At 38.9% G+C, this 25,215-nt stretch overlaps 1 protein-coding gene across 5 annotated transcripts; it reads left to right on the top strand.

Moving 5' to 3' along the window:
* Positions 1-1,465: 1,465 nt before the first annotated feature.
* sfmbt1 (Scm like with four mbt domains 1) lies at positions 1,466-25,209 on the top strand. 5 transcript variants are annotated; one of them, XM_025059963.1, is made up of 21 exons: positions 1,501-1,603; positions 5,782-5,874; positions 9,278-9,316; positions 9,409-9,503; positions 10,020-10,263; positions 10,679-10,767; positions 12,866-13,118; positions 14,575-14,672; positions 17,151-17,252; positions 18,145-18,304; positions 18,501-18,583; positions 18,733-18,859; positions 19,146-19,259; positions 19,426-19,468; positions 19,573-19,640; positions 20,347-20,486; positions 20,662-20,771; positions 21,300-21,475; positions 22,585-22,763; positions 22,950-23,174; positions 23,368-25,209. In XM_025059963.1, exons 3-21 carry the CDS (start codon positions 9,292-9,294, stop codon positions 23,515-23,517), a joined length of 2,481 nt encoding a protein of 826 aa, XP_024915731.1. In that variant the 5' UTR covers positions 1,501-1,603; positions 5,782-5,874; positions 9,278-9,291; the 3' UTR covers positions 23,518-25,209. The 5 variants fall into 5 exon arrangements, with proteins under 5 accessions (XP_024915733.1, XP_024915729.1, XP_024915730.1 ...); XM_025059964.1 differs by having other exon boundaries at positions 9,281-9,316; XM_025059965.1 differs by lacking the exon at positions 5,782-5,874 and having other exon boundaries at positions 1,466-1,603; positions 19,576-19,640.
* The last annotated feature ends 6 nt before the right edge of the window (positions 25,210-25,215 follow it).

A 25,215-nucleotide genomic window follows, 5' to 3' on the forward strand; every position in this document is an offset into this window, starting at 1 on the left:
CAAACACACCATTGAGTTTCAGACAACAGCTGGAAGCCTCCAGCAAACCATGTAGAAGCCGATGTATTAGTTTAACGACGAAAAAAAACCCACACGTGTTATATAATCTTCTTATTTTATGTCTTTTTACAAAACAGCTTGACTTTGAGCTGGGCTCTCCCTGTGTTACGGCGCATTTTGTTCGAGCACTTCCCTTCTCCTTTTCCCGACATCAGAAAAAGACCTGAGCCTTCCCTGCGTCGTCCCTTTATTCATGCTTTCACATCACTTATTAAACAAATAAATATGAACAATTAAAACCATAAATGACACGAACTACAGCATAGCGCATTTAAAATACTCCACAAAGGGATAAATTCGAGATGAAAAAAGCCATATTAAAAATATAGAGAAATACTAATACAAAGCGCTTGTATTAAAAGTAACTCGCTGAGGTTTTAAAGCTGCGTGTCATTAATTCCAGCCTCCATTAAATGAAGTGTTTATTCCTCTGTGGATAAAAAAATATGTTGTTTTTTAACGACGGTTAATAAAAAGCTTCAAACAGCACAGCGATGCTGTCGTCTCTTTTATTTTTAGTTTATTTCCTGCTCTTTTGTTCGAATCACACATATTGGTCGTGGCTGTGTGGTATTTTATTGTGTGAATGTGTACGTGTGCCAGTATGTGTGTGTGTGAGTGTGTGAAGATGGAAGTCAATGTGATGTAGCCGGGCTCAGAGGCGTAGAGGCAGTGACGCATGCGCACTTGAGGTTTCGTGCCATATTGGAATGAGGTCGTGAACGAGAAGTGCATCAAGTTTGCAGGACTCTGCCGCGTGTACAACGGAAGTTACGGGATTATTATCTTTAACAATAAAAACGTCCAAGTAAAAACCACGAATCAGTGTGAGTTAAACTTGTATAAATCAACTTATGTTACATCAACTTGATTGAAACAACAGATATTTTAGCTCTTATTTATCTGGACTGGGATTAAAAGTGGTATTTCATAAGCTATTACTTTTTACCTCTTATGTAAACATCCTAGAGGCCATCTGAGAAATAGCATTAGGTTAATCTTTAGATAACTACAACATTTGATACAAAATTAAATTGATAAAAAAATTGCAGTGACCCAAATGCCCAGTAAAATACGTAATATACAATAAAAAAGAAACACCTTAAAGAAATAACACATTGATAAACTGCTCTAAATTAACTTACAATTTGCCAAAAATAAAAAAGTGAACCAAGAATTAGCTAAAACTTCAATAACAGCCAAAACACTGTACAGCTATAGATCTACAACAAATAACTGACATGTACAAATGGCTGGTTCGAAAGTACACATTTTTAGAAGAGTAAGACAAGTAGAAAGCGAAAAGTTGTATAACTGAAAGGTATATAAATCAAGCCGTAAACCCACTTTGTCATAGAGGGCGCTTGTCGTTACAGAATAACGTGTGACTGCTGCTGCTGTGACACACGCCGGTGTTTTATTTTGACAGGACAAAGCGGTTATTGTGAGCCCAGACTACCTCGTGAGCTTCACGCTGCTACTGCCAGCGAGCAGGCGGAGAGGAACGGCATCTAAAAAAGCCACTTGGAAAAACTACTTATCGGTAAGAGTCGAATTTGGTGACCAAATATTCACGTAGTGCGTGTTGTTTGTTGCGGAATGGTGGTGGTGTTTTATGTGGCGGCTGCCTGTGTGTCTTTTTTCCCGTCTCTTAAAAAAAGATGGGTCGGGTTCGGTCGAGTGTACAGCTCGTCAGTCAGTCAGTCAGTCAGTCAGTGAGCCTGCTGCTCTTCTTATTGCTCAAAGCCCTGACGGCCAGTAACTTGACTCGGACTCAAGCGGTTATTTCCTCCCATGTGACGCCGGAGTCCATGCACACACGAACGGTTGATGTTGCACGTTGGACTCAGCGATTATTTTTTTACAGGCCAGTTAATCGATAATAGTGTGTTTGCCTTGTTCCACCTCGGTGTGAAAGTTGCAGTCTCTCTCTCGTTCTCCGTCTCACTCTCTGTTAAAGATTCAGCGTTTAAACATTTTGTTTTTGTTTATTTGCGACATTTTTTTATTCTCAATCACCCGAGTCCGACTCCTCTTTTCAACATTTTTCCGAATCGATACATTTTTGTAGTACACGATTATTACCTCCCTCCATTATTTGACTAGTCATTTGGTCCGTAAATGGTGGATATATCACGTATATAATCTGAAATATTTGATAAACTTTCAAAGGAAATACAATTTGATTAGATAAGTCAGTTTATTTCTTCTAAACAACTTGTTGTTCGGTCCATAAAATTGTACCACGGAATCCACAACAATCACTGTAGTATGTATTTAATTAATGTTTCATCTGACTGACTAATAACTTTCTCCTACATTTGGACTTGTCACTTATTCAAAATGTACAAATGGATCAAATGTCACGACTTTTAATGTATCAAGAAATTAAGAAGCCATATTAAGCCAATGGTATGTGATATAATCAGTTTATAAAGAAATTATTTGGTCCAGAAATACAAAAAAGTAGCGTTGTGACAATGTCAACCTGCAGTCCCAAATTTGGCTTGTTCACAGTGTATAGTTACCTGGAAGGTCATTTAGTCAATTATCAATGTCAGTTATCTGGCACAACTAATTTGGCAGTTGATCAGTCTTTAGGTAATTGACTAGTTGTTGGGGACCCAAATATTTGGGCGTGGATCACATACCTGGGCTGTTTCGCTAGAGTTACCTACAGAAAGGAGTTAGTTTACACCAAAATTATGAAAAAACAACGAGTAAATGATGTTTATTTATCGACAGGTCACATTAAAGTGTTAGGGTTAGTTGACATGAGTGTTACACAAACAGAAAAAAAAAGTAAAGAATTAGTTGGTGAATCTGTAATAGTTCATTTCATTCGTACTTGGTGTTTGGTTTAAAGATACGTCTTTTAATACATTTTTTTATTATTGTTATTTATTCCTATCAAGCTAGACGTCTGTAACTTTGTAGTCCAATAGCCTTTGATTAATTGGTTTTGAGTGTTCAATTCATTGATCAAAATTAAAAAAAATCTTGATAAGCAAAGCTACAAGTTTTGAGTTGTACTTATCTATAAATACACATTTACCATCATAATCAGTACTAATATTTGATTGTTTACCCTCCTAAGTGCACACTGAAATTTGAACTGCCTTTCCCTGACTGTGAATACTACAATTATAATGAACAGCTAGTTCAACACTGAAAGTATTTGCACTTATAAAATGGGATTGTGTGGAAATTTCCATCCACTTGCCCTTGAATAACTCTGTGTTTTCTAGTTTTAGATAATGAAGGTTACATGACTTTAGCTGCTTTTTGTTTTTGCTGTCTATGACTACATACTTACACAAAGGCATTTTATCTTTTTGGAATGTTAAAAATGTATTACAGATTATTTCTAGGACAAATTGAGCCAATTAGAACTATTGTAGAGCAAAATAAACGATTATTTTTGGTGCATTTCTTTGTCATCTTTTTATTATTTTTAGTGTTAATTTGTGGTCGGACTTGTAGTTATTTTACTATGTAGCATATTTTTCATATTTGCTTTGTGTAACTTTTAAGTTGGAGGAATATGTTTTTCTTACCTTTTTATTCGCAGCTTGTCTGGATTACGATTGTCACACTTTTGATTATCTGGCATGCAACGAGGAAATGCATGCCACATGCCAAATGTCATTTTGAAATGTGCTACGGCAGCCTAGTGAGACATTTTTGAATCCAGACTTTTTATAAAATCAAGTGAATTATACATTTCAGAGATAATGATAACCTCCATCACGGCAGTTCAAAGGACAAGCAAAGACCTTGTTTTTTCCACTTAGCTGGCCTTTATTTGTAACCCAGTCTAATACTGATATCACAGTCTTAAATCTTAAACAACTCCCATGTAACTGATGCTCCCAGCCTTTTAAACAGCTGAGCTAACAGGAGCGAAGAAACAAGTAAATAACAGACACAGCATGTTTACTGCTCAGAAATAACAAGACATGACAACATTTATATTTTTAACTGTGTGTCAGACTGGTGCGTGGCCTCCACCTGTTATTAGTCGAGGTGTTATGGTGTCAGTGGGTTGGATTGGTTTGTGTTTGTAATCATACATGATTCAGCCCAACTCATTGTTATGGCCTCCTACGCAGTGGCAGTCTGTGATGTTTTTCACCAACCATAGGTGTTAAGGGGAGTTTGGAAAGTATTGGTTTTTATGCTTGGTATTTGTTTGAAAATGATTGGACCAGATAAACTGTTTGCCTTCATTTTCAGGGTACAAATGAAACAATGCTACATCACGACTTATCATGGTTGATTAAATACATAAACATAACTCCAGAATGAAAAATATGAGCAATGCTGGAACAGAAGGAAGAATAACAGCTGGTTGATGTAGATCTACCAGATTAGTCACTGGTAGATGTTGTGACTAATCCAAATGATTGAAATATAAATATGAACAAGAAGTCCTCAAGCATGCCAAAGTGATTGAGGACGGGTGGTGGATTTCTTAGATGCAGTGTGTGTTCAAATGTTTTTAAAATTTGAATCTGACTGATTTAACAGATGAATTATTGCAGTAAACACGTTCATTTTAATGATGATGAAGTATGATGAAATTGGTACCAAGAAGCCTAAGTGGTGCCAAAAAAATATTCCCAACACTGTTTTACCACTGCTTTGCGTTGTTATTGAAACTCAAATCAAACTAGTCTGGGGTTTATTATTTTACGATGCTGTTTAATTTACGGTAAAGGTGTGCTCTTTGTGTCACAATTTAGGCTCTTAGTATGAAGGAATGGAACCCTCACTACTAGAGGTTTTTGGATCTAATGTTGTCTGTTAGCTCAGACCAGTCTGGCTGTTTTTCTCTGCTTTTGCCCAGAGAACTGGCAAATACTGGATATTGTTTTAGGAACAACTTTCTTTAAACCCTAGAAATAGATGTGCAGAAATATTCCAATACTTCAGCAGTTTTTTTAAATAATCACACCAGGCTGTGTGGTTTACCTATTCTTATGTTCTGTTCTTACTCATACTGTACAGGTAATTACCTCAGACAATGTTGAAAACCTGGCAGTTATTAATGAAGTTTCATACTTTTAAACTTCTGGGGATTGATTTGCATGCGCATAATAGTCTGATTAGAATCTGTTTAAACAAACAGATGAAAAGGTGAATCTTAATGAAGTGGGCACTAAGTGTTAAAAATGTCTGAACTCTTGAACACTGAGCATCCCCCCCCCACTTCCCTTTTAATATGAAGCTCAACTTACTGACATCTCTTAACCTCAGACCATAAAACCAAAAATGCAGAGCATAGTGATGTAGCGAGTGACATTTATGTAAAAAAAAAAAAAAAAAAAAAAAATGAAATGGTGACTATGGAATCAAATAAATATCCTGCGCTTTATGGGAATTTCTCAAAATAGTATTTGAGAGAAAAAAGTTAAAAAAAAATTCTTATACTACATATATAAACATGAGAAACGCGTGCTAATTCTCCGCCTCATTACCATTGTAAACTGAAATCCCTCCTTGCTAGTGATTCACACATGCCATTAAATTGTGTTAGGGGAAATGCTTCAGCACATAATTCATTTTTTAAGCTTACTTTGTCCTGTTTCCTGGAGTAGTTTCTCTCTCTCTCTCTCAGTCTGTCATTTTCCCTCTTTCTCACACACTTTGTATGTCTCTCTCCCTCTGTGTGTGTGTGTGTGTGTGTGTGTGTGTGTGTGTGTGTGTGTGCGTTTTTAGATTGCGCTTCCCACCTTAAGGACCTCGGAAGTTCTGGAAGGCCAGTTTAGAGACGTTCAGTTGCATACTAAGTGCTTGTGAGAGTACAATTCAGTAAGTGCTTGTACCGGGGATGTAGTGTGTGGATTGGACTTGTTTTTGTGTGTTTGTGATTGTGTGTAAGTGTGGGCGTGCCAGATTTGGCCCTCTCTCCCTCTTTCTCTCTGTCTTTCTTTCTCTTTCTCTCTGCATTTCTCCCTCTCTGCTGCGTTGAGTGGAAGCCTCTGCTGGTGCAGAAAGATTCAGGCAGACTGCTGATTGCTGTGCTCCACACAAACACACTCACACTCACAAACCACTTTGCTGCTGCGTATGAAATAGGGGAAGTTGCTTTTTTCTTCCTGTGCTGCTTTATAAAGTTCAGCGCTACAGAAACAGTTTCAGAAGGCTGAGTCAGAGCCAACATGACCAGCGCGCTAGCTTGCTAGTCTTGGAAATAGTCAGAGAGATACCAAGTCAGATTAGCACCTTGGAACAAAACAGTTTAACTTCACCCTAAAATTGACATGGCAGGGGATTAAAAAAGAAACCTTGAATATATTTTATACATATATATGTATATTTGTATATATATATATGTATATGTATATATGTGTATATATATATACATATATAGTAAAATAGTAGAGTAGTAATAAAATAAGAGCTTGATGTTTGCTGCATGTGGGTTTACAGATGAGCTTAGTGTCACAGATTCTAGGAAAAGGACATGTAAAAACTAAATGTTGAATACAAAGTACTAAAAGTAAAAAAAAAAATCATATCATGTCATTTAACAATTTTTAATTGGCTTGTCAAACGTAGCTCTCTACCTACATTTACTGAGTCCCAGCAGAATCCAGTTAGAAATAAACATGGCATTTCCCAACATCAGTGGAAACTTTCCAAAATTCCCTTGCAACATTTTAGCACAGACAGTTTTGGGTATTTCCCACCTCAGACCTACAAAATGTCACACATGCACATACGGTCGGTTTTGTCTAAAAAAACCCAAAACACTTAATATTCACTGTTATTCTATGTTATTATAAATTAGTGCTGAAGTCAAAAACTAAATAAATATTATTAAATATACAAGCTATAATTCAGTCAATTTACTTTTTATTGTCTTGTGTCTATGTGTATTAAATTTGCAAATCTATAGAAAACATTTTTGAAAAACATTGATCTTAAATTGAACATTAAAGTATTAAATGTCAATTAGTTTGTTTTTTTACTTAAAAGTAGCAAATAGGTAAATTGTCATCGCAGAAAATAGAAAAATAACTTAGTTTAGATTTGAAAAAATGGAAGTGGAAGCTAAAAGATGGGAATTCATACTGTATAGTACAAAGTGGACAGATATTTATTATATAACTCAGTACTAGGATCATCATAGTTTTCACAGTGGGTGGGTTTTTGAATTAAACATTTTCCCCAAATGTCTAGAAGCTAGTTATACTTTTTAAGTCCCATCAGTGAAGCTGGTTTTAAAGTGACTTCCTCTGTTTCAGATCAGTTACAAAAATCTTTGAAGTCAACAAAGATGATACTTTATTAAAAAAGAGAAGAAGAAAAATGTAATAAAACAGGCATGACTAAAAACTACCATTCCACTCTTAGTATTTAGTATTCATTGGGGCAGCACAGGCTACCCAGCTAAGTAACGCACCAGATGGTACGTGATGGAGAAATATATTAAACTATGCTAATCTCATCCAGCTTCCAACTCTACTAGGAACAAAAAAAAAAACATAATCTAATATCTTTGCTACCCGGAGTCGAGGAACGCCTGGACGTGAATGTGGACATGTCAAACTCTGACCCACAGCCCGGGCAAAAAAAGCCGGTGGAATAAGTTAAAACAACAGCCTCCAAGACATGAATGAGACGGAGGAGAAAAAGAGTGAAGAAAAAGGCAGAGAGTTGTATGAGATGCTGAGGATAGCTGCTCTGTCACTGCGGCTCCATTCAGTCAACCTGTCAGGACTGTCTTTGTCACAAGTGACGTCTCTATTAAAACCCAGGCCGCCATCGGGGTTCACCCCCTCCTGTCTGCCGCACTGCTACCACGACCTCCGTGCTCTAACGGGATCAACGTGGCCTTTCACTCCTCGACCCTGGCCCAGACTCTCTCTGTCTTACTGGCCCTCACCTCCTCCCTTCAGCACTAACACACAGACACACACAGGGCAGTGGGCCTCATTGTCTCTGCAGGTCAAAATCCTGGTATAGAAATAGGAAAAAAAAAAGAATGCAGTGGAGGTTGACGGCAGTGCTGAACTTTGAAGAGCCTTTAGATAAGACCAAAAACACACTCTCAAAATTAACCCAAAACTACATTCTGTGATTTTATTATACCGTAGTCATCAGACAACAGGAGATCAAAATCTAAGAGGTTTCCCTGAACAGTTTCACTGAACAGCTTTTTTACACTGACACCCACAACACACTCCAAAATAGACGTGACAAAGACAAGGCATGGGTTGTACCCGTCTTTTTTTAACTTCACTTTTAAACCTTTACAACGCTGATTATACTATTGTTTTTTTAATTCAGTGGGAATGTTTGCCAGTTTTTGCAGTGCCAAAGACTTGGGGTAACGGTCAGTGTTAATGACTGATCTTCTCTTCATGATGCTAGCTTTTGAGCTCATCAATGATTGCAATCACGATATCTGGTTCTATTTTTTTATAAATCAAGTCCAGATTGGACAATTAAGTGGACAGTATTTGGCCCGCCAACCGCCGCTTAGTGAGCACTGACAGACTAAGATTGAAGTCCGAGCTGCGATCCTTCCATGAAAGGGAGGATAATTGGGCTTCTTCATATGTTGGAATTTTTCTTTTTTTTGCTACATCTGGGCATAGTTTCATCTGGGTTAGCTGTATTTTTGGCCTACCGGTGACACATTGTTTACTCATGCTTTCACTTTTACACCGTGGCATCCAGCTGGAGTACGTTTTGATTACTCTCTCCAGTTCCATGTTTCTGCTGATATATTTTTGTGTGTTGCTGAGCCTGCTTTTATAGGCCCCACGGAGTCACCTGTGTCAGTAATCTTCCAGTTGTACTGAGCTAAAATTGATAAATATAAGAAATGTACAGCTGCAGGGGTTTTTTATGTCTCAGCAGCCATCACGTCAGACAGTGTCTGCACTCTCTATCACACGTTTAGAATTTGGATTCCATTTCCAGCAGAATCAAAATAGACTATTGTGTCTTTTTTTCTAATTATATTTGTAGTAAATTGTTTTTTTTATTTTTTATGTTTTTCTCCAAATTTCAGCATAGTTTATTGCAAAAATATATGAGTGATTAAAATCTATTTTTATTTTTTATGAGTGATTAAAATCTGATTAAAAAATTTTTTTGGGAAACATTTATCTATTAGTCTTTGTAGTCTACAGTCTTTTCTACCTACACTGTGATATTACTAATTCATTCTCCTAACTTCCACTTCCTTCTTCCTTGGAAGCAGGGGGAGCCAGCATGAGTCAAGAGTCACCGGAGTCAGGTAAAAAGTTCTGTCCAACATAAACAACATGAAACATTGACAAACAGCCTGAAAAAGAGCTCTGATTTTTGTCTTTCTTTCTTTTTTTTTAGATGGAGACTCAACTCGGGATGTGTGCGACTTTAACTGGGACGACTACATGGAGGAAACGGGAACTATCTCCGTGCCTCATCACGCCTTCAAACATGTGGGTGCTCCGACACTAACACACTCCTCAAGAATTTGTTAGTAGTTTTCAATGATTTGTTAGTCAGAAAAATGACTCGTGTAGAAAGTGTCAGTAGGTGAGTTCCAGTGACGTGTGTGATCAGCGGCGGTGGAGACATCCAGTAAGCCTGCTGTCACACAGTACTGGTAACCTAGCATTTTTTTGTACATTTTATTTTTTGCCATATTTTTAACATAAGTTCACATGATTTTAATTAATTTGGGGATTTTCTTTTTTAGCTATTTTACCTTCACGAGAATTGATATTTTAAGTCCATTTTTAGCTTTTGGCTAATTATCGCAAATCGTGACTGAAGTCTCTAAAGAGCAACTAGATTTGATGTTGGAAGCCGTTTACAGTTGGCCATAGCAGAACTGCAGGATTTGATTAATGAGCCGTTCTTTAGTGAGGTCTTTGTGCCTTTGATAATTATAGTGATTGCTGACCTGACTTGGTCACAGTGTGTCCTTTAATCATCCCATGTTCTGGCCTCAGGTGGACCAAGGTCTCCAGACAGGATTGACCCCAGGCATGAAGCTGGAAGTGTGTGCGCGCTCGGAGCCCGACAGTCCGTACTGGGTGGCCAACATTATCACCACATGTGGCCAGCTGCTGCTGCTACGCTACGAGGGTTACCAGGACGACAGACGTGCAGATTTTTGGTGTGACATCATGACAGCAGATCTCCACCCACTGGGCTGGAGCCGCCAGCATGGCAAGACCATGAGGGCCCCTGAGGGTGAGACAGGCTTTTTACCCCCTCACCATGGAAGTTGTAGTTACAGCTGGATGCAATGGTTCAACTTTGAGTGTCAACTTCATGTCCTGTGTACATATCAGTACCAAACTGAGTATTTATTCACACACAGAGGGACGGGGTTGGGGGTGGGGCGGTGGGGGAGAATGCTCCTGGGTTTTCTCAGACAGTGTAAATTATTTTTTTGTTATCACGTTTGTCCTCGAACGTAACGGAGTGATTAAATTATTGCCGGGAACACTGCAGAGTTATGAATAGATCTGCTCTCTCTGCACAGCTTCACAAGAACTTCGTTTGTCTGTAAATGCTCAGCATCAAGTATTGACTAAAGATGTGTCATTTTTTTGTTAAGCTGATTTTTTTTTCTTCTACCTTCCATGTGTTTAATGCTACTCAGGTGTTCGTGAGAAGCACCAGGACTGGGAGAATCTGCTGGAAACTGCCCTGGCCGAGGAGTGCAGTGTACCTGCCAACTTACTGGAGCTGGTAAGTCAGGGCAGATAATCAGTTGTCCTCCTATTAAAAACTCTCCCTCACACCAGGCAGCTGTGGTCTGTTTTTAAAAACACACGATTGTGTCAGTAGTAGTTAGAGTTCTGATCAGTCTTCTCTTGATCTAAGACTGATATTTATTCAGGTGCTGAAAAGAACACATTTTTCTGATGAGCAGCTTGGACTTCCTTCCCTCCTGGTGCCTTTAGAGAATTTGTTGATGTTGATTCTAATAGCGATTTTTTTGTTCCATCACAACAATGACTTTTACCAAACCAACTGGGAATTGATGATCTTGATATTCCATGATATTGATTAATAATTAAATGTTGACCAGTGACTTTTCTTATTTTTATATGTTCTCCTATTGTGGGGCAAGTAAAACATTTATATAGCCTAGTTTATTTATTTAGCACCTTTCACAGGTAAACTAAAAGAAAATTGTTTTAATACAAATTTTCTAAATTTAATAGCTTCGTGAAGTATTTTACTTGGTACACTAAAATATCTAAAATTAAAGACAAGAGCTAAAAATATCCCTCTTTTTGTTCTGTAGTTAATGCAGTGAGTTTCCTTTGATTTTTTCTTTTTTTTGTTCCTGTTACCAAATAATGAAACTGCTGCCTTTTTGTCATGTAGCCTTTAGGTTTCAGTTTTCAGGTTACAGGCAGCTCTGCTGAGGTGTCTCAGTCCATCCTACTTTGGCAACTCTCCCAAACCCCTGCAGATTTGATGGGAATCTTTAGTTCACTTCCATTTCTTTTTCTTTAGGAATTAAGTAAAGGCTCTGAGCAAGTTGAAGATAGTCAGGTTTTTATTGAGTTTAACATGTTGTCGTTTTAGCAGTTCCTTCCAGCAGCCTCAGGACTCTCAGTTTTGAATTCTCTGAAGTATTAATATTCCACCTCCATGTTTCACTGTGCAGGCGGTTTTCTTGCATTTCTTTTTCTTGCATCTCTGAAGAGACATCTGTGTCCAGGTGTGTCTCATCTGATTTCAGTCTATGTCATCTTTATCTGGGTTGTTCTCCAGGATTTATCAGCCTGTGCTGCACTCTGTCAATCTCTTCTACTTAGAAACATTTTACCAGTGGTTGTAATCTCTCTCACTGTGATGATTTTTAACTTACTACTGAACCAAGTTTAAACCTTCAATTTTAACCTCAGTTAATTGTAGTGCTGGGTAACTATTAAAACTTTTATTTCTTACCTAATTTTGCATTGTTATCTGCAAAATAAACAAGCAAAAGAAACAACTCAGCATATATTGTAAACCTGTATGTAGACTGAACTGTGTGCACAAACAGCTGGGAGACAGTGCTTATAAAATCTTCCTGAGCTTTGAGATGCCATATATAAATGAATACATTTCATATTACTTCACTGTAACAACTGCAGTGAAGTAAAATATCACCTCAATTGCTTCACTCCAGTTTATTTGGGAGAAGTGAATTCAGATTTTATATTTAGTTTGTTTTTTAACCTCAGGTGACCAGAGTCACAACTTCAGACAATAACAGTGTCCGATGTCCCACAGCCCTTTGTTGTTTTTCTGCTCATTTTGTTTCCTTGACTTCAATCAACATCTAAAATTCATCTTTATTTACTTTTAAGATGAATAAGAACTAAGTGTGTCCATGAAGGATGTCCTGTGAGTTTCCTCTGAACTGGGACCGTGAGACCGTGATATGGTTTTAAAAGTGTCATGACAGCTCACGTGCTTCCACGGCGGTGCCAAGACTGTGGGCTTTTGTTTACAGCTTTGAGCCTCTGTGGCTGTGACTTAGCTTCCACTCAGTTGTGACTGTGTTGTCATACAATGCATTCTTTTCAAAAAATAGGTTGCCATGCACAAGTATTTGTGTTTGTGTAAACCCTTACTGCAACTGTCAAGATCCTCAGCCTTAAACTCTGGTAATTACTTCCAAAACATTAGGTAAAAAAAAAACAAAACAAAGAAAATACTCAAATCTATATGACTCCCAAAACACACATCCTTAACTTGATCTAGGAGTTTCAGATTTTTTCTGCACTCACACTGTAGTTGGTCAGTGACTTACTTTAGCTGCGTTACTCTCCTCTCCCACCTTTAGCCCCAGTGTGGTAGAGACCCCATGGAGCTCCTGTGTGCAGGCTGCTACGTGGAGCTCCAGGACAGTGCTGACCCAGGACTGGCCTGGGCCGCTGAGGTGGAGGAGAACGTTGGGGGGCGCCTGAAGCTGCGCCTGGTGGGCACCGAGGGTCTCCCAGACACACCAGCCACCCTCTGGCTCTTCTACCTCCACCCACGTATCCACCCTCCCGGCTGGGCCCAGGAGCAGGGTTGTTCCCTCAGGCCTCCTGCAGGTGAGTTCATCTGAGCTGCTCAGGTTATTGTACTTGCATGGAAAGAAGTAAACCGTTTTATTATATTTATATATTTTTATTTTAATTGCTTTACTAGCACTCCCTTAGTAATTTAGGATTGCTTTACTAGCACTCCCTTAGTAATCTACTGGTAGATCCCATATATTCCAGTCTTGACTTGTCCAACTAATTTAACCTATTATAAGGAGAGCGGTTTTCTATTTTTTTCCATTGTACTTGTGACTAATGTTAAGTTATCTCGTTCTTAGGATCGATGTTTTTTGGTCCCGGGTTTTTTTAGCTTTTTTGGAATAAAATGTTTGTAGGGATTTACGCCTTTTTAACATGTACAGTATTTGTTTCATTTATTTAAATTTATAAATGTATTGGTATTTCTACAGAGTATTCTGCAGTAAGGATCTATTTTTAAAGGAATTTATTAATGGCTAATCTGTTGGCTAAATTTAGCTTCCACTTCTTTACTTTGCTCAATTTGATTTATATATTATTTATATATATTTTAGCTTAAATGCTGTTTATTTATTATTTTAGGATTTAGAATAAATACAATGTATTGTATTATTTATTAAATATAATAATCATTAAAATATATATATATATTATGTTTTTGTACTAAGCCTTAATTATTTAAGATAATCCTTTAGCCAAACAATGGTTGCATTTTTCTGTCTCAGGTTGAGCTCTATTCATATCTGGCCTCATTCATTCCTCCTTCTGCTCCAGTCGATGGTTTTTATGCTTAGTGCAGTTTAACTGCATATTTATTATTGCTTAAAGAGGAAACTCTCTCTAATCAGTCATGCAACTACACCCTAACACCGTGTCTCTAGATCCCTGCAGCTGAAATACTTTACAAAACCGTAAGGTTCTCCAGAGTGCACTGGTTACACATTGACTACAATGTGACACAGAAACACTTTAATTCTCTGGCATGCATTACAGAAATGCTTTGACATAACATGCCTTCACAACAGGCGTGGAATTTACCGTATGTTCACTACAGAAGTCATGTTGGACATTTACCTACCTACATTTGCTGAAATGACTATTTATTAACAGTTAAGTTAAAGGAAAATTCAATAAAAAAAACATTTAGGTCATAGTTCTTTTTGGTAATGCAACAAAACAATGGAAAAAATTTGATGTAATTTTTCTTCTATATCATTTTTGTAGACTTAGTCTTTCATATATTAAATTGTTGCCTGCAACCTTGCACATTGTCTTAAAAGAAAATGTGGAGAAAGCCGATTGTGTTTGTTACAAGGGTTATTTTTCAAGCAAAAATTTTCGAGCGATTGAAGGAAGTAATATGCATCCAGACAGACAGGTTTGGATCATTTACATACTGTGTGTGGAGTAGGAGAGTTTGCCCTTTTTTCCATAAATATGTGAGAGTTTGCTCAGCAGTTGATTTGCATGTATTTGCTTGTTTTAGATCTGCTGGCGCTGCGCACAGAGGAGGAGTGGGAGGAGGTGAGGCAGAGGATCAGTGAGCTGCCTCAGGATGAAGCTCTGACTGCAGAGCTTAGTAAGGTACAGATTTTTATGCAAAGATTTTCTTTTTTTTACACTGCAACATAATACGATTAATATTTGATTGGCGATCTCTAATTGCCAATCAAAGCAAAGAGATTAGAGCTGCTAATCCCTTCAGGGAACATCTGTAAACACAGCACAATGTTTACAAAAAGGTCGACCATGTTCAAACCCCCAGGCACTGATACTGCTGTTTCCTTCTGCTCATTAGTATGCATTTATAAGCGAGTCAACTTTATTTAGTGTCAGGGAATTTTTTTAAGACAGTATTGTCTTTGGTTTCATAGTGTAGCGGTTAATGCCTGCTTACACATCTGCCACACAGAAGGTCCTTGGTTCATGCCCCAGAGCCACCACATACTTAATAGCGCCCTCGTGGCAGCCTGCGTGGGCTGCAAAGACTCACACTGTGAATTTCCCCATTGTGAGGCAAAAATGCAACTTCAATTTTTTTTTTATTCAGCAGGTAAATGTAGGTTTGTAGGTTGGAAAGGATTTTATATTTTTCTCTGCTGTTAGATCAGAGGTCATTCTTAAGGCTTTGAAGAATGACACGCCATAAATGAGGCATAAACTCTGTGCCCAACATCTTGGTATTAAACTAAGGCCAACACTTTAGAAGCTTCATTAGAGGTGTAAGCATCGTTCTAGATGCCACTGTGTCACCGCAAGGAGGACAGAACAGAGTCATAATTGATTTTCTTTTCCTCGTCTAATTTTAATTGCTGGGTTCCTTTGAAAACTGGATGTAGTGGATGTATAAAAACACTGTCCCAGGTTGTGGGGTTAAAGAGGTTAGGGCCCATAAAAACACACTTTAAAAAAATGATATTAAAAAGGGAATTGAAAGCCCACAGCAGCATTCCCCATGAAAATCACAGAAAATAGTTTTTTAAATCAAATAATGCATTGTTACAATCAAAATGCAGTGTTATCAGGACTGTTTGATCCACACAAAATCCATAAGAATGTCAAGATTTTGAGAGCTGTAACATTTTTGAGGTGTGAAGATTAGCTCATATGCAACAACACAAACAGCTTTGAAAAAAGCAACTTGTTCCTCACGCAAAGAGCTGCTTCATAAATAATCATAATCTAGATTGTTATGGTAATATTTGGCGTCACTAATTCTGGAAACACGTATGCATGTATTGCACATAATGATCAGCAAATGTCATATGTTATTTACGTCTCGAGTTTCCCCCTATAACATTGGAACAAACGTCAGCATCGTCATCATTTTAGTCATTAGTCAGTAGTCATGATTAGTCATCTTCCTTTGACCCTCAACACTATTCCAACTTTTACCTTTTAAAGACATGTCTAGAACCTTGTCTTCAGAGCTGACAATTGTCAAGTGTGAAGGTGAAATGTACTGCTGAAGGCTGTGGCAACACTGTGTGAATCATAGCTGAAAGAAATAGAGCTGTAACCAGAGGCAGCGTTTTAATGGCCTTTGGAAATTCTTTGAAAACAAAACATAAATTGCTCAGTCCTGTCCTGTCCTGACCAGGCTCCAGAGTTGAGGTGTGAAGCATATTGTTGTAATTTTAGTGTCAGTTGGAATTCCAAAAAAAAAAAAAAAAAAGTTACATTGTTTTTTTCAACAGGGACAAAACTCGTTTTCCTTTAGCTTACCATGGTACCATGGTGGCTTTTCTATCATCCATACATATCATTGGAAACAGTGTACACCTGTGTTGAATACCGCAGTCTGATCACAATGATGAAATATTAAAAATGATGTTCTATTCCTCACGGCCCCACACCAGTTTCATTTCATGTGCTGTATATATGTCTGTATGGAAAGTGCAAGGAAAATATCTTGTCTTTTACATGTCCTCATACATATGACAAATATGTGTCAACTTGCGGTAAGTGAGAGTGAGTAAGACGATCTGTGATTCATATCCAGTATTTTACTTTGTCAAAAAGCAACTCTGAGTGTCCACCACAGACCCAGGCTGCGCACAAGCTGAGCTTTTTAAATAAAAAGACATTCCAACGTTTCCGAATGTTTTTTTTTGTTGTTGTTTTTTTTAATGTAAACTGTTTACCATCGCTTCCTGTCTTTTCCTGCCTGATGTTTGCTGCCAGATTGCTGGAAGCGCTTCCTCTGACAGTCACAGCTGTCCGAGCAGCATCTGCTCTGACAACACAGCAGTGTGCTGCCGGTCTTCTAAGAGACAGCAAAGACTCAACTTGAAAAAAAGTTCATAGTTATTTTCAGAATGGTACATTATAGTATAGTAACAAACAGTGTATCTTATTAATGTAATATTAATGACTGATATGAAATAAATGAACGTCTGTCTGTTAAACCACATATGCTGTGGCTCAACTTGGTTCATCTCTTCAGTTTATTCAGGCCGTGTATATATATGTATCATCACATATGTATATGTGATGATAGTTTGCCAGTGTAAAATAAAGAGGTATGGTTTAGCATTCATATTGTTGTTTTTTTTTTTTCAGGATCAGCCTGCAATGGCTGCTCATTGTTTCAAAGAAGGAATGAAAGTGGAGGCTGTTGATCCTGCTGCTCCTATTTCCATCAGACCTGCCACTGTCACCAAGGTAACAGACTTTTTCTACCAGCTCTCTTTCTACTACCGAGGTTTTTTTTTTTCTTCCTATTCACTGGCTGCTGCAGATGCTTTTTTACCCACAATGACAAACTCACCATGTTGGGAATGAGAAACAATCACACACAATTTCTTTTTCATGTGGCTGAGCATTTGTTCTTTCATATTCGGAGTTCCACAGTGGCTATACAAAAGTTCTGCTAGTCATTAAAATTAATATTCTTTTAACGACTGAACGGCTGCCTTTTGGGACGCTCGCCAAAAAAGGATCATTACTTTTCCTGGATAATCCTTTTTTTACAGCTTGATTTTTACATGTTATAACCGTTTTTCTAAAGGTTAACAGTGGTTAAAAATATATTTTTTTAATATAATAACGTAATAATTTATAAATACCTTTCATTATTGAATGGACTGTTGAAACATAGGAAGGACTTGAGGAAGAAATTTTTGTTCTGTTAAATTTTAACCTAATTATAGGTTTTAAATTTAATGTGCTGCGTTAACTGTGGCTAGTTATTGCATATCTGTATAAAATCAGATACCGTACTAATTAATATTCAAGTAACATGAATGTAGTAAAAACATCCATAAAGGATCAAAGTCAGCGCTCTGCTATTTTAGTCATGTTAGATCATTAGCCGCTGCGCTAAAGACACCCACGCTCATTGATATGCTTACTGTATGAAAAAGCATTTAAGAAAATAGAGTCACTCACTAAAGATTAAACATCTCCTTTCTTTGCGCTGCGTACATTTGATCATCATCTGACTGAAAGCTGTTGTGTTAATGTGTTAATTTAATTTAATTAAAATTTCTCTATAAATATTCCAAGAATCCAGCCAATGGAGAAAAACAACAACCACACCCTTTTTCCCCCACAGGTTTTCAATGAGCAGTACTTCCTGGTGACTATGGACGACCTCTGCGGCATGGAGGAGTCCGAGGGTTCAGGTCGCTCCTTCCTGTGTCACAAGGACAGTCCAGGAATCTTCCCAGCCCAGTGGAGCCTCAAAAATGGCCTCCCTCTCAGCCCGCCACCAGGTCAGCACTGACAAACGCTCTCTTCTTATTCTCACCGCTGATTGAATCTGTGATACCGCGAAGTCAGATGTGATTAGATAAGCACTTCCTTTATCCTCTCTGTCTGCCTCTCTGCCCTCATCGGGTTCAAATGTTTATCCCTTATGTCTCCTATTCTGTTATCTCTCTGTTCTCTCCATTCATTCATCATGTTCAGGATACCAGGGTCCAGACTTTGACTGGGCAGATTACCTGAAACAATGCGAGGCTGAGGCTGCTCCAGAACACTGCTTCTCAACTGTGAGTCAGCTGTGGGTTTTTTTTGTTTGTTTTGTTTTTTTTAAACAATTTAACACTAAATTCATGTTGGTCGCACTTCAGTGCAAGTCACAAGATCACAAACCTGTGAATAAACTTGTGTTTTCTCTCCTTCTTTAATTACCTGCCAGGAGCAATGTGATCACAGCTTTAAGGAGGCCATGAAACTGGAAGCGGTCAACCCTCTGTCACCTGAGAATATACATGTAGCCACAGTGACCAAGGTCAAAGGGCAGTACGTTTGGCTCAGCCTGGAAGGTGAGACCAAATGCTTATAAAAATGTTTTCGTCGAAGTATTTCAGAATAGAAAATGTGCGAGTGTCATCTTCTCACGATTCCTGTCAACATACGTCCGTGTACTGGACACGTTCACCATTTACTTCCTGTACAAACAGATTACAGAAACGGTCCACTGATAATACAGAGAAAAGTTTGTTTACATGTTTTCTATCTGAGGTTTTTTTTTTATTTATTGCAGAGTGCGGAGCACAGACTACAGTATTTAAGGCCTCCTCCTCTGTGTTTGTGTTTGTGTTTGTCTAGGACTGAAGCAGCCGATGCCTGAGCTGATTGTTCACATCGATTCTCTGGACATCTTCCCAGTCAGCTGGTGTGAGACAAATGGATATCCACTGGTTTATCCCATCAAGCCCTCAGGTACACCCCAGTGTGAAATGAGTCACCATGATAAACACTCGTGCCAACTACACACATCCCATGTTGGCAACGGTGTGATAAATATAGAGCAGAGTTTGTTTGTTTTCCATGCTGTCTTAACATGATAGCGTGACTGTAGTCACGTCAGTCTTTCTTTGTTTTTTAGTGGAGAAAGAGAGGAAGATCGCTGTGGTGCAGCCAGAGAAACAGTGAGTATGTGGCCAACGTTGAGCCACCTGGACTGGTTTACGGGTCTGATTGGAGCCAGTCCAACAGCACTTCAGCATCTGACTCAGCTTTCATCTCTTCACAGCAGAACTCCACCAAAGTCTTTGTCACCTGACACTGTCAAGCAGCAGATGGCCAACCAGTCCGAAACAGGCAAGTGGTGCCGTGTGTCTGAGCTCATAATGAAGGGTTTAAAACTGTGAAGAGTTTGAAGCAGGGTGAGAAATCAGTGGAATTTAAAACCAAAATATCCTTTGGAAAATTATATTATTTATAAAAATACTACAGCAGGTTGGACTGGGCAAAAACACTGAATAAGAAAAACAGAAGTTAGCAAAAATAGATGAAATGACACAGCCTAAACCTAAAATTAGCAGATGGTTTTAATTCCTGTTTTTCTCTTTGACTTCAATTTGTCGAGGCTTGTAATGTCAGTGTTTTGATTTGTCAATGAGACTGAATCCAAAAAGGAAAGTGAACTACTTGACACAATTGACCACTGCATTTTACCCATCACCAACGTGAACAGTGGGAGCAGTGTGTGGAAACAAAGTGAACAGTGGGAGCAGTGTGTGGAAAGGGTGCCAAGCTCAGAGCACCTCAGTAGTAACTTGGCAGCTGGTGGACTCAAACCTGAAACCTTCAGGACCCAAGTCTGCTTCCTTAACCACCAAGCCACCACTGCCCTTTTAAAGTTGGCAAAAAAGAGTATTAAATTGCTTTAAAATGCTCTAAAATGACCTTGAATCCCATTTTACTGAAGCAGAAAAAATGTGTGTGCTAAATAAAACCAATCTCTTCACTGACCTGCAGTCACTGTTGTGTTCCATCTCTTCTGACTGACTTTATCTACGTGCAGGACAGGGTAACGGAAAGTACTGCTGCCCTAAGATCTACTTCAACCACCGTTGCTTCTCTGGGCCGTACCTTAACAAGGGACGCATCGCTGAGCTGCCTCAGTTCATCGGCCCTGGAAACTGTGTCCTAGTGCTCAAAGAGGTAAAAAGGCTCCGACATCATTAAATCCTTCTCCAGATTCCTAAAGCACAGCTAATATGGCTGCTGTGATTGGTTAAGTGGTGTTTTAGCTCCATTTCTATTTGCTAAAATGTTTCATTTTTAACTCTTTACATAAAAAAGGAGTGTTATATTTCCATGTGTGTGGTGTGCCCAGGTATTGACTTTGCTGATAAACTCAGCGTACAAACCCAGCCGCGTGCTGAGAGAGCTGCAGCTGGACCAGGAGAGCCGCTGGCAAGGCCACGGAGAGACACTCAAAGCAAAGTGAGTGGAAACAGTGTGAAATAATCAGACCTAAATTATCTCCACTCTTCAGATAGTGGGGGTATCAAACTGTTCTCAGCTGGCCTTTCTCTACAACACACTACATTAAATGTGCTTAAATGCACACGTGTGCATGAATGAGGCGACACTTATTTAATCAACAAATTCAATTCAGAAGTGATCCAGGCTAATGGAAGTGGACTTGAAATCAAGGGCACTTTGTTGTAGGACAGTTTGGTAGAACATTTAGTGCACATTTGGTTATAGGTTAAACTGGTAGCTTTCTACGTTTATTTCTTACATACTTGTTTAATAAAAGAAATAGCTTAAGAGCTAAAGTTTGTTTTTTGAGCTAAAAATGTTTTTGTAGACAAATGTAAACTTGTTAGCACAGAAAAGCTAAAGCTAAAAAAAAACACAAAAAAGAACTTTAACATTTCTTTCTGTGACTTTTCTACTGCGGTGACAACAGCAGCTACAAGCCTTCACAACACTGTGTTCTTTGTTTCTCTCGTATTTTTATTTCAGGTACAAGGGTAAAAGCTACCGGGCCACTGTGGAAATCGTCCGCACAGCAGACCGGGTGGCCGACTTCTGCAGAAAAACCTGCATCAAGCTGGAGTGCTGCCCAAATCTGTTTGGGCCCCGCATGGTTCTGGAGCGCTGCTCTGAGAACTGCTCCGTCCTCACCAAGACCAAATACAGTAGGTGGAAAACACAGAAATGTGTCATACTGCATTTACAAAGTTCTTGTAGATCAGATCAGTGTTGCAACTTTCTTGTAAAGCAATGTTGACTTTTTCAAACTGCATCAACTGAGGCAAGGCCACGTACTGAATAACACATACTTCACATTCAAGTAGAAAAAACAACTCAGAAAATATCACATATCTGATTTGAAGTTATTTGAAGCTCCTCAAATAACTGCTGACACATTTATAAAAAAAACTGACTTGAGTAATGAAAGTATCAAAAAGTGCTACATGAGAACACTGAGGGGAACACAGATGAGATTGCCTTTCCAGAGATTTTTTTCCTAACTATCTCCAATGCGAGCACGAGAGTGAAGTAGAGCATTGAAAATTGCCTCTCCTCCTTCACACAGCTGTTTGTCCCACTGCTCCCCCACTACAACTGTCACCAGGTCAGCCCTGCTCCCTGCTGCAGTCAGTCGTGGAGCCTGCTGTTGTATTCATGAATTCACTGCTGTTCATGAGAGAATAGAATGTGTTTGGTTGGCGTCCTTCTTCAACCTGTTGTCAGCTGTTTGTTTACATTCTTTAAATTACGTCTTGTGACTTATAAATAGCCGCTTGCGCAGGAAGCTTTAGTTGAGACATAGGAAAAGATTTCATTTTGACAAACGTGGTCCGGGTGTTGCATGTGCTTTTGTTAATTAGCCAGTAAAGCCATTGCAATTAAAATCATAATGGTTAATACCAAATGTTGACTAAGCAGAACTTAACCCAGGATTTTCTTCCTTTTTTTATGCCTCTCTTGTAGACACCAAAAAAGCTAAATGTTGAAACTGACAATAAGATTCTTAAATGAGTTCCAGTCCTGTAGGAAGGAGAACAAATGTCTTTTAGCCGGAAATTGAACACATTCATTGGGATTATTAAAACAAAGAAATATTGAAAAAGTATGAAAGTAACAGTTACTGCCTCTGTTTTATACTGTTTTTCCACTGTATAAGGCAAAACCATATGATCACTCTGTGACTTTAATACACAACCAGATCATCTGATCACATTTGAAATGCTTATGTCTATCTGTGTGTGTGTTCAAAATAAAACAAGTATTTTATTTTCAGCATATTACTATGGGAAGAAGAAGAGCAAACGAGTGGGCCGTCCACCAGGGGGCCACACTAACTTAGAGGGTGGCGTGAAGAGGCGAGGCAGGAGGAGAAAGAGGAGGAAGCAACTCTTTGTCCATAAGAAGAGACGCTCCTCGGCCTCTGTGGACAACACACCTGCAGGTTCACCCCAGGTTAGTCGCATCACAGGAATTAAGGAAAAAGAAATGTTTTCATCCACTGCTTTTAGGCCTGTCTTAATATTTAGTTTTCCTTTTGTCACTGAATAAACTTCCTTTCCGTGCACAGTTGTCATTATCAAGTCTTAAAACTTCATTTAACGTGTCTTAACAAGTTCACGTGTTTCCTGTTTTTCACAGGGCAGCGGCGAAGAAGAAGATTTAGATGAGGACGACTCTCTCAGTGAGGACTCCGGCTCTGAGCTGCAGGACGACCTCCAGGATGATTCTGAACAATCTGTGGGGAAGTCTCAGCCCACCACGCCGTCCCCTTCCCCACCAGCAACGCCCAGGCCCACACGCCGCCGCAGGAAACCACGCTCGCCCTCCTTCTCTGATGATGAGAACCGCCCTCCCTCACCAAAGGTGAAAAACGTTGACAAATTATTCTTTGGCACAAACTAGATGAGCGCTGGATTTTTTATTTTAATGTCTTATTTTAAAGGGAAACTCTTTAAAGTGATTTCCTTTGATAGCCGCCATCTGGGGATAATTTGTGCAGATTAAGTCAAACTATCAGACCTTCTTTTAATCTCCAACGGTGTCTCTGTTTTCACAGACCTCAAAGACTGAGCCTCCTCAGAAGTTGTGTTTGGACACCAGTCCCCTGGAGTGGAGCGTTACTGATGTGGTTCGTTTCATCAGGAGCACTGACTGTGCACCTCTTGCTAGGATTTTCTTGGATCAGGTAAGAAACGCTCAGCCCTAAAGTCCATTTTTTAATTGGTTTTGACAACTCTGCGGTGCCAGCACGTGAGACACAGCAGCTGATGACTCTGATAAAACCAGAAAAGGAGGACGGTGCACTTATGTCATCAAAGCTTGGTGCAGAAAACTGTAGACCAATAGAAAGACAGGTAACTGGAAATGCATATTGATAATAACTGCTGCAAATATTCTCCTGATTGCTAACAATAAAATAAAAGAAGGTTAGCAAACTTCAGTCAGCACAACTAGAGGCTACTGTAAACGACTGTTTATGATGGGAGAGATCACAGACATATGATCTGTCAAACAAACTAAAGCCAACTGAATCCATCAAACATCAGAAAATTGCACACGCTGTTGCGATTTTCCAATTTCCAATGAGGAGACATTAACCGTTTTTAATATGAAGTCAGGATTTCGTAAATCTCAGGATTTCGTAAATCTCAGGATTTCGTAAATCTCATCAACTTGTTTCCTGCCACTCAGTGGCTGCTCTGTGACCACCTCACACAGCATATAAGAAAAGGAGATCAAAGAAGTGGCAGATGTCAGGAAGTCATACTATTGACTGGAAGAGGCAGAGCTACAGTAATGGACAGCACATAGGCATCATCATCATCATCATCATCATCATCATGGCTGGCTCTCAGTACAAGATCAATAAAGCTGTGGACTATCTCACCAGACAGGAACTAATGTCCAAACTGAGCAGAGTCCAACATTTACAGTCCCATAATAAATGAATTGTTTGGAAGAAAGTTTGTGCTCAGTATGACCTGGAGGAAAGCTCCTACTGTAAGCTGGTCAAAAATGTCACGGCTCAGCTCCTGTGAGAAGTCCAAATCATTGTTACCAACTGGTGACGGCCGTAAAAAAAACCTGACACGGACAGAACAAGACAAGACAAGATAACATGGTGCAGGAATATGAAAGACAGCTGAACAAGCAGGAACACAAGATCATGAAAAATATCAAGGCTTCAAAGAGGAGCTGGAGTGAACGCAGCCGTTCACTGTTCAATAAGATGATGCCCATAGATAATGTTACAGGCCTGGCTCAGAGGGAAACAACATAAAGGAGTCATTAAGGTAAAAGAAAAATGGTCTTCATTGTTATAATTACTCTTTAACGACAATAACAGAGGAGGAGTGTCTGAAGACAGTGGTCTCTGGATGTGGCTGCTGGTTGAGGCTGACAGTGAGGGAGGGGCTTGGCTCTGGCTTTTAGAGACAACCTTCAAGCAGGTAATCAGAGATTGATTGATTGACCATATGGAGGGCAGAGAGTGCCACGCACAGCTATACAGAGGAAATGGAGAAGGAGTGCTTCAAAGAAACACGGACGTTTGTTCAGTACAAAATGGATCAAATTTTCATTATTGCACCTGTCTTAGTTCATAGTTTGGATGGTATGAAATCATAATACAGACATCACAAAGTACGTACACTTTGGCAGAAATCACTAAAGGAATTATAATACATAATGTTGAAAAAGTCAAGAGTCATACAGTGTTGTTTTAGATATTGATTAATTCAACCATTGTTGGGAAGCTGCTCAATCTCTGTTGACTGTGAGTTAAGGTTCATGTTTGTTCCCAGTCAGACTCTGAAATCCACACTGACCCTGTGTCAGAAAACAACAGCTCTCCAGAGTAGGACCTTGACAAACTACATACAGCAGAAAAAAAAAATGTTTTTTG

The sequence above is a fragment of the Cynoglossus semilaevis genome, chromosome 11 (assembly GCF_000523025.1).
Source record: "Cynoglossus semilaevis isolate Cse_v1.0 chromosome 11, Cse_v1.0, whole genome shotgun sequence".
NCBI classification, from domain to species: domain Eukaryota; kingdom Metazoa; phylum Chordata; class Actinopteri; order Pleuronectiformes; family Cynoglossidae; genus Cynoglossus; species Cynoglossus semilaevis.